The sequence below is a fragment of the Pipra filicauda genome, unplaced genomic scaffold (assembly GCF_003945595.2).
Source record: "Pipra filicauda isolate LSUMZ 115617 unplaced genomic scaffold, ASM394559v2 scaffold93_size3172892_pilon, whole genome shotgun sequence".
Taxonomy (NCBI): Eukaryota; Metazoa; Chordata; class Aves; order Passeriformes; family Pipridae; genus Pipra; species Pipra filicauda.
Genome location: NW_024105131.1, coordinates 1489377 through 1499614, shown reverse-complemented (window position 1 = coordinate 1499614; position 10238 = coordinate 1489377). Strand labels below are relative to the sequence as shown.

At 42.9% G+C, this 10238-nt stretch overlaps 1 protein-coding gene across 1 annotated transcript; it reads left to right on the top strand.

Moving 5' to 3' along the window:
• Positions 1-250: 250 nt before the first annotated feature.
• LOC113988384 (cathepsin E-A-like) lies at positions 251-8609 on the top strand. The gene is made up of 9 exons (XM_027721918.2): positions 251-333; positions 497-674; positions 2712-2829; positions 3329-3447; positions 3911-4110; positions 4765-4887; positions 5757-5901; positions 8219-8317; positions 8409-8609. The coding sequence occupies exons 1-9, from the start codon at positions 251-253 to the stop codon at positions 8586-8588; spliced, it is 1245 nt and encodes a 414-aa protein (XP_027577719.1). The 3' UTR covers positions 8589-8609.
• Positions 8610-10238: the final 1629 nt, after the last annotated feature.

Sequence of the window (10238 nt, the reverse complement as noted above, 5' to 3'; positions counted from 1 at the left end):
TCCCCATATATCATATTTATGTAAAAGACATTAAGGATTGTTATGAAAATGTCTGTTTGGTCTAGACTGTGCCCTGGTTATCTGTGCCTGAGTAGTTCCACTGGGCATCACTATTTGCACAATCCAGTGGTTAATCTGAGGGTAAATTAATCAGTTTTCTGCCAAAGCACTGACCTCCTGCGATTGATTGACCTGGCGAATGGCCCTCTGCTGACAACAGGCCATAAAAAAGAGACTTCTGAGCAAAGGAATGTCAGACTCTGAGCCACTTGGAACCATGAGAGTGATACTGTTGGCTGTGGTTTACATCCCATTCATCCTGGCCATGGAACGGTAAGAAAACACATCTGGCATTATGTGTCAGCTGGCTTCCCAGGATGACCTGTGCCTATTGCTACTTGTCTCAAAAAAGAAACATTTTTTAAAGAAAAGAGTATATGAGAGTTCTAGAATGAAGAACCAGTTATTATTTTGTGTGTTTATTTTATTTGCATAGAATCCCCCTGATTCGATTCAAATCTATCAAGAAACAGCTGAAAGAAAAGGGAGAATTAGAGGACTTTTGGAGGAACCACCACCCTGATGTTTTTGCCCGAAGATATCTGCATTGCTTCCCTGCAGATATTGCTTTATCAGTAGGAACTGCTTCAGAAAGGCTATATGATTACATGAATGTAAGTACAGTTTTGGTAATGCAATCGTTAGGACTCATTGTTCTACTGAAGGCAGATTTTTTCCCAGCATATTTCAAATCTAGTCTCTCAATGAAATTATAGGGCTTGAGATGTCTTGTTGCTCTAAGCTATAAATATTAGATTATAAAAAACCGGTTTGCCAGTCTGCAAAACAAAGCACGTCTAGATCTAGGTTAGCTTGTGACCTGGGTAGAAAGCTGATGTAGTCTAGCAGTGATAGTCCTGCGATAAGTTTTATTTTTGTATAGATCTGTATTCAGCTTGGTTGGGTCCCCAGAGAAATAACGGGTTTGGCTGTATCAGTCTTGGTGAACTATCAGGTTTTTGGTAGCAGAATCTGATTTCTTCACTTAGTGGTATTCTATTTATCAGAAACTAGGATGTTTGTGTGTTATAAAAAAAATATCCCCCAAATCTCATTTATTTGGTCACGGGGAGTCAGTGATAATAAATCTAAGTAGAGTTTTTTATTTTTCTGCTTTTATCTCTGGAGTTTAGTGTGTATTAAATACTGGAGACTGACCTGGGCCTCATACTAACCTGGCTGAATTTACCATCTAAACTTAAAAAGAAAATACATGAGATTCATTGGATCTCAGGCAGGCAAGTCAACAGGTCAACCATTTTGTAAGGTATCTTTCCTGGGTTTAGCATTTTATCCATTTGAATAGTCTCTGTTTTCTGTTTTACTTGATTCTTGTGTTGTGCTTATCTAAAGGAAAACTAAGTTGCAGAAGTGTTGTAAAGGCTGCATCTGAATAGAGAACAGAATGGAAGGGAAGACCAAATTCGTTCAGCAAGAACTTCTGACACTTGAGGGCCTTAAAGAAATACCTATGTGAAGAAGAACAAACATTTCAGACTGCTTTAAAGCTTATTTCAAAGAGGGATAAATCTCAAAATGATGAATCAAAACCCCCTTCCCTAGCATACCCATGTAGCACCAGGAACAGCTTTGTGGAGGTTTTATTGCAGTGCGTTTGTGGTTTTTCTGGCTGATATTTTGGTTGGTTGGTTGTTGTTGTTGTTTGGTTTTTTATGAACATCCCTTAGAGCTGCCTCAATTTACAGATTCATTGATAAAGGTTTAATACAAGAGGGAATAAAATTCTGCTATATAACTGGATATTCCCTTAAATGGCATACTTGCTTGCCTTTTCAAGATTATCTCATTCAGATCATAAACTGCAGGGTCAGAAACTTCAGTGTATTAATTAAGAAGTATGCACTTGAAGGTACATATTCAAATATTTGTATTGCTGCACAAAGCTTGGCACTAGCTATTGCTTTTCTATCTGTGGTTGAATTCCAGAAATGCCTCTTCCTAAAAATAGATCTCTTAATGCTGAAGTGCTCTTCCAGGGCCAGATAGGAGCACTTAAACACTTGTATACGGGATGTGGATAAGCACTGCACTCCATCATTCACGTGTTCACAGATTATCTCGGTCTCAATTGGTATCCAGGGATGGTCAGTGGTTTCTTCATCCGCTGGATGAACTTTGTTCAGTACATTAGGAACAGTTTGTGCAACACAATACTTTTTTGACTAGCTATGCTAATTACAAGGGAAAAAGGCTAGCCACATATGATTGTTTGTGCCACCGGTCAGAGCCCTCTGAAGCCAGCAGAGTCAGATCGTGCTGACTTTGCAACACTGATTTCTTACTGACATCAGTAAGGAACAACCTGAAAGACTGTATGGTCATGTGAGAGCTTGTCTTGGGGATGACCTTGCCACCTCTGAAACCGGTGCAAGAGGGTTTGTTGATTCAACTGAATATTTACTTAAAAGGCTTTAAAAATGCCTCACCATTGTGCATTCAGCTGGAGTGAAATCTGCTGCCTGAAGCCACTCATGGAACCAGACACACTTGCCTGTGGTGTGCATTTACGTTTAAATGAAATTGCACAGACCCCCCTGAGAAAGCATTGTGTGATGCTCCCAAGTATGCTTCTTCCCCAGGAATAGCTCCGTGGAGGCAGCTGGGAGCTGACGGGGCTGTTCCTCCCCCAGGCGCAGTACTACGGAGTGGTGAATGTCGGCACGCCCCCACAGAGGTTCACCGTCGTGTTTGACACCGGCTCCTCCAATTTTTGGGTCCCTTCTGCTTATTGCATCAGCGAGGCGTGCAGTAAGAAACATTATTCTCCCTTGTGCTCCTCATGTCTTGGATACTTTGACCACTTCTCTTTTCCCAAGGAGCTTGCCTGCAGCAGAGATTTGGAAGGGAAGGATTTGGAGCATCCCTTAGGGCTGGTCTCCTCTCCCCAGTTTTCTCCTCTGCCTCTGCCCCTCATGTCATCCTGCAGCCACGACAGGTGCCAGCTGCAGCTGCCAGCTGTCCTTCCAGACCACAAGGTGCCTGATGTAACAGGCATGAAAATAGACCTGGGAGAGCTGCCAGAACTGGTGGAAATGCCTATTTTTGTTTTAATTTGTCTTTAAAATGCAAAATAACCTCTCAGGTACAGAAAAACTGGTGTGCCCTGCAGGGGAACTGAGGTGCCTGCAGTATTTCTATAGATACTTTTCTCATAAGAGAAGCAAAAATCTCATCAGGTTCTGCACTGGGGAGCAGGTACATTGCTGGGACCTTCCCTCAGTGCAAAGATATAATTTGTTTCATGTAGGGGTGCACCAGAAATTTAAGTCCTTCAAGTCGGATTCGTATGAGCACGGAGGGGAAGCCTTCTCCTTGCAGTACGGCTCGGGACAGCTTCTGGGCATTGCTGGCAAAGACACGCTGCAGGTGAGCATCCACCTAAAATGGGTGTCAGCCTCCAGGTCAACTGTTTTCAGGCAGTTCAGATACTGGCCTTGCTCTGGAAAACTTTGCCTAGTTTAGGCAAGGGTAGGGTGAGGTCCCACCTAGCCATGTACTGCTCCAGGTGCTGCTCCAGCTTTGGGCTATCAAGACAAATCCCTAAGATTTTGTTTTCATTTCTGCTTGTCTTCTTGGGTCTTTGTCTGTCTGGGTTAATGAACAAGCAGCCTCAAAAGTAAGGCATTCTAAGGAATTGGTGCAACCTACCTGCCAAATGGGCACCTGTTATATTGATGCAAGTCACACAAGGATATCCAGGTTTTATAAACTGAATGAATCCATTTATATGGATCTGAAATGTGGCTAATTTCTTGTAATTGATGGTGTCATTACTTTCAAAGTTCTTATATATTTTTTTAATTTATTTATTTTCTTTTGAACCAAACAGATAAGTAACATCTCCATCAAGGGACAGGACTTTGGCGAGTCAGTGTTTGAGCCAGGAACAACTTTTGTCCTTGCCCATTTTGATGGCGTGCTGGGCTTAGGCTACCCCTCCTTAGCAGTGGGCAATGCTCTGCCTGTGTTTGACAGCATCATGAACCAGCACTTGGTAGAGGAGCCGGTCTTCTCTTTCTATCTGAAAAGGTCAGTCTTTAAAATGGCACTGCCAAAAAAGAAGTAAATTTATTTTAATTGTTGATAGTAACAACTGTGCCTCTGTATAAAGCTTCAACTCCAGAAAGTAAATTCCCCCATTTTTTTGGTTCTTGATGTTGGGTTTTTTTCCCAATTTGACACTGACAAATATAGCATAAAAAGAAAAACTGTTATGGGGAGGACCATGACTTTTTGGATAGATTTATTCTTGTTGAGCTGGTCTCAAAGAAAAGAAAAGCTCCCAGCTCAGACTCACCATGTCTATTGCCAGAGGTTTCCTTCTGGCCCATGAAGATGAACAGAAATGCTGTCCTACACCCAAGTAGTCACATTCCAGAAAAAAGTTGTTCCCTACTCTGGACCTAGCCACAACTCCACCAATTTCTCTAGTGTTTATTTTGAGGTGAGAGTAGCAACTGTCTCAACCTGTTCCTGATGCCTACCTTGGCAGTCTACTCAGATGTCTTCTCAGTCTTCTCAGATGTTGTTTGGGACATATGCACTGATAATTTAGGAATAATCCCTTTCAGCCATCCATATCTGAATTTAGAAAGGGATGTGATTTGTCTTTTGCTTTTTAAGAGCAATCTCATGCATGCTGGCACACTCCCATGTCTGTGTTATCTTGTCTTCTTCTTTCAGAGGAGATGACACTGAGAATGGTGGTGAGTTGATTCTGGGGGGGATAGACCATTCTCTCTACAAAGGTTCAATCCACTGGGTCCCAGTCACTGAGAAAAGCTACTGGCAAATACATGTGAACAAGTATGTATATGTGTATGTATGTATGTATGTATGAAAAACCTGGTGAAATCTGCCTCCCCATGTAAAACCTGCAGAGATAGAAACACCTAGTGATGCAGGTGCAGAGGACTCAGCTGCAGTGTTTTATCCTTGTGCCTCTCAAAGAGGGGGTACAATAGGATGAGATTGGGGTTTGTTAGCTCTCTAAATCTGCTGTGACATGGATGGCTGGTTTCTGAGAGAACATATTAGTATATTTTAACTGTTAAGAGGTTAAGGCACCCACAAACTGAATCCAGCTCTGGGTCCTGCTCTCATCTTTCCTGCTAACTTTGGTCCAAGCAGTCAGTGTTCCTTTGTTCTTCCTCTAGCATGCTGCCTAAATTGATGAGAATACATATCTGTGGGTGAGGACAAATTCATCAGCAGGCAGCAAATGATTAGTGATTAGGAGTCCCAAGAGAGAAAAGTGGATCCACAGACATTCTTGTCTTTAGCAAAGCTTGGCAGCTAGTTTTAATCGTTAAGGCTGGAAAAGACCTCAAAGATTATCAAGTCCAACTATCAACCCAGCACCATCACCATGTGCAACGCTAAACCATGTCCTCAAGTGCCATATCCACATGTCTTTTGAACACTTTCAGGAATGGTGACTCTTCCACTTCACTGAGCAGCCAGTTTCAATGCTTTACAACCCTTTCTGTGAAGTTTTTCCTAATATCCCATCTAAACCTACCTTGGTGCAACTTCAGGCCATTTCCTCTTGCCCTGTCACTTTTACCTTGCAGTAACTTCAGTCTGTCCTCTGGTACTTTAGCTAGCAATAATATGATGTTTCAGTCACAGTGCATATGCCATTTGCTTAAAGATGCTTTGTTTTTCACTTGCAGTATAAAGATCCAGGGCCGGGTGGCATTTTGCTCCCATGGCTGTGAAGCCATCGTTGACTCAGGCACTTCTCTTATCACTGGACCCTCTTCACAAATCAGGCGATTACAGGAGTATATCGGGGCAAGTCCATCAAATACTGGAGAGGTAAAAACTGTACAGACAGAAAACAGCCAGATGGGAAGGGAAACTGGTATTTGGTGCAAAGAGCTTATAGGGTGAGAAAATAATCAAAATAATTGGTTAGAAAGGTCTCAACAAAAGCCTTGTTTCCAGAATAGCACTGAACTCAGAGCCAATCTGTTTTTGACCTATCTGCCTTCCTGCCCCAGACCTCCTCCCAAACAGTCACCTCTTCTACCATACTCAGAACTGGTATGTAAGGAAATAGGGAGTACATTTGTTTGAGGAATTGATCTGTACTCTGCATGAGAGATAATTTTCTTTTGGAAGATCAGAGGATTTTCAGTGTCTCCAGTTATAGCTGTTGGCTCTCCCAAGACAGGAGGGGGTTGGTGATGATGGCCAGCCACTTCAGCATCAAATGGAAAGGGAATGGTATTTTAATGACAGCCCAACTGTGGCTTCACTGGCAAGACCTCTCATTGTCACCTTGCCATGGAGCAGGTGGTGTCGTGCAGGGCTCCTGGGAGGGGTGCGCGTCACTGTCACTCACAACAGTGGCTCCTGGCAGATGAGTCACAGGGTGCAGAACAAGACTTACTGTCTCTTATTCTTCCTCCTGAACCTTATTCCTCTTACCCCTTGCTGCCTTCCTCCTTACCTGCTGCTCTCTCCTGCATCCCCCTTGTTGACGCTCCCCACCACTCCTTCCTATCCCTGCCTCCAGGGAAAGGGCAGCTTACTTCTACTGTGCCTTATTGCTGGCCCTTGGCTGACTCCCGTAGATCACTAGCACGTTGCCACAGCACCAGTGCCCCAAGTAAAGCTGCCCCATATGGGTCCTGTTAACTTTGCATTTGTCTTTATCCTGACCCAAAAATGCTCTCGGAAGAAAATGAAGAGTATTACAGTTGCCCAGTGCACTGGGCAAAGAGCAAAGATGAAAGTGGACTCTTAATCCACCTCACTTTTTAATAGGAGGACTCCAGTGACAAATGTGTGATTCCTGAAGCTCCTGATTCTTTTCAATTAAACCTTTAATTTTGATTTTGTTCAAATTTTCAGACACATCCCAAAGAGCATGCTTTGATAGCAAGTTGTTTTTATATTGGTACACACTAATGAATATAGATAAAATATGTATTTCCAATGTACTTATACTAGCATAATATAAACAAGGAACAGGTCATTGCAGTAAAAGTTTACATACTCCAGTGCTGGCATAAGAACACAGCTGGCATCTCAGATTCTGCAAAAAAGTATCCTGAAAATAAGACTTTCTATGACTGATCTTTTAGCAATCACAGACAGACAGAATAAATTGGCTCAAATTTATCCCAGTAAAAATGAGTGTATCCATCAGTGATTTTATGAGAACTTTCATCTCTTTCCAGCAAAGATTAATTTTTTATGTATGTAAAGGAATTATGTCTTGCTTCTTGTATCCTGCAAACCATTATACTGGCTTTTTTTACCCTTGTCCTCTTTATCCCATGGTTTATTTTGTTCTAATGGTATGACACCTGGTAAGTGTACACAAGATTAAGGGTTATGGTTTCATAAAGCAGATTGAAAAACAGCAAAGAGCAGATTTTTCCTTCAAGGAAGCCTCTAAAACAATGACTTTAAACACTACAGCTTATAACAATGATCCCTTTGAGACTTGGAGCATTCTGCAGGACCATTTAACACACCAGTTATTTCATGAAATAACTAGAAAGGCCAGGAAATTATCTTCTGTGTTACTGTAAGTGAATGTATTATTTATGGAAATTAATGACCATGCAAGAATTTAGTCCTTCTGCTCTTTAAATTCCACTCTAAGGCAGAGTATAAGTATAAAGTGCTCTATTCCTCCCTAGCTTATTTTTTCCCTAAAATGATGGTGTTACAGGAGGACGTGTGGTGAGCTGCAGCCATAGGGTGCTTCCTGCATGGCTGGAGGCAGCTCCCTCCGGCCGGTCAAAGCCAGAGTGTTGGTGGACTTTTGCTCAGCAGACCTTGTTAATGTAGACTTGCTGGGGATCACACACTCAGTTTTCTTTCTGAGTTGTACAGGCAGGACATCAGAGTCCCCCTTCACCTCCTCCCCTTTGGGATTTGCAGGGATTTTCATCAGCCCTGGGTCCCTAGGGGCTTTGGTGCAGTGGTTTGGGCTGCTAGGCTGGTTTGACCAAGTACAGGAATTGGAAAGCCGGAGGGCAGTCTTGGGCTATAAGTCAACCTGATGCTGTTTCTCTGTAGTAAATTCACCATTACCTGCTGCAAAACTCTTGAATTCGAAGGGCAATAATTAAAAAAAGACAAACTGATCTCGTCTCAATCAGTGCATCGCATACAGTTTCTTGTAGACTGCAGAAGATTGTCAAGCCTGCCTCACATAAGCTTCACGATTGGACACCACGAGTACAAGCTGACAGCAGAACAATACATCCTAAAGGTGTGTATCTGCAGCCTCCTGCTCCCTATTCCTTGCTTCCCAAGCTGGGGCTGGAGCAGGCTGCTGCAAGGACACATGCTTTCCCTTTCAGGAGTCTATTGACGACCAAACCTTCTGCATGAGTGGCTTTCAGTCTCTCGACATCCCCACTCGCACTGGCCCACTGTGGATTTTAGGAGATGTCTTCATGTCTGCATTTTACTGCATTTTTGACCGTGGGAATGACAGAGTGGGATTTGCAAAAGCTGTTCACAGGAATGATTACTACTGAGTCATAATAGCATCTATTCTGTCTTTACTCAAGTGTTAATGTAATGATCTTCAATACTGTGTGAAGTAGGGATTTTACTGAAACTTTGGACCTAAATGCATGCTGTGTTTGCCCCCCTCCAGGTTTTAGGGACTTTGCAGTGATCTTTGTCCCAAATGATATAGTTTGGTTCAATATCTATATGTTTATAACCAAGAAACAATATTTCCTGAGTAACTGATGGACAGAGCAGCTCTCAGGATAAAGCAGAAAAGCTCAGCACTCAGATTTGCAAAAGATCAGGAAGAAAAAAATGCTGAACAGTGCCAGTGTGACAAGACAGCAATTATGAGTGGGGGAAACTAATCCCAGTTCTGCCTGGTCTGGCTATCCTTTTTTTCTTCTTGTTTGCTAGTTTCCACCTCATTTCCTACAGCTTTCTTTTTCCTCATCATTTTCCGTGGTTTGGATTCTGCTTAACTTTGTTTCCTTAGTGCCAAGGAAATTCTCTTTGAATTATCTTGCTCCAACCAGCTTATATAAAGGAGAATTTGACTGTTGCCTGTGTGACCACTAATTTTCACTACTGTTCCTTGCACACAATTTCCTGCTCCTTACACCATCACTCAAACCTGTTTTTTCCCTTATGTTCATTATTGATGGATATTTTTCTATCCTTCTTTTGGATCTCAGCATTTAACGTCCATACCTTAGGTCAGATGCTGCTTTTAGCATCTGACATCTCTGCCCCTTGGTGGTGGGAGCAGCTGGAGCTGCATCTATTCACACTACAAAACCCAGATCGCAGCCAATGTAAAGGCATAGCACGGTTCCCTCCCTCCACCGCAGATGTGCACCAGCACTAGACATCTACCGCCTCTTGCTCAGCCACCTCTTGTCAGCCTTGGCAGCTGTTTCAGATGAAACAGCCACAGGCAGCTGCACTGATTTGGCAAAAGAAGATTCACCAAAATGATACCCATTGGAGCATTTGTTGGGATTGCTAAAACTGATACTGCACCACTACACATGAATAAAACTTAAACAAGCAAAATCTGCTTTGGTCCTAGTGCTGTTACAGCTACATTTTATATTTTTTTCAGTGGTTCCAGTGCTGGAGAGGAGGGGGAGGAGAGGGTGTAACAGCAATTGAAAATTCATATTGCTCTGTGTTCTGGAGTGGAAAGATGTGATATGTTGGCATATGTCTTCCTAAAGCCAAAAAATGCCTGCAGCCCCAGCCCTGTGCACTGGGCACCTCCCCAATAGGGCAGAGCCGTGGGGAGCTGGAGACTGGCCCCATGGTGGCATTGCTGGGACAGGGGTTTGTGGCCCCCAGGGCTTTGCTGCTGCCATCTGCCTGGATGTGCTTAGCACAGACTAAAGTCAACACCCATTGCTGGCCTTGGCAGCATTATGATCACAGCCCCTTGGATTTTGAGGCTTCAGTTGTAACACGATAAGTATTACTAAAGCAAGGCAGTTTGCCTGTAGATATCTCTGACATACTGATCTTGCCTTCCAGTATGAAATACTCTCCTGTGCCTGTTTCCATGACTCTCTATTTGCAGCCACATTGTGTTACACATTTGGCATCCAGGCTATTAACCTCCAGCAAAGAAGACTTTGCTGCCAGCTGTCTCTTTCTGCAGACAAGATTGAGCTGTGTGA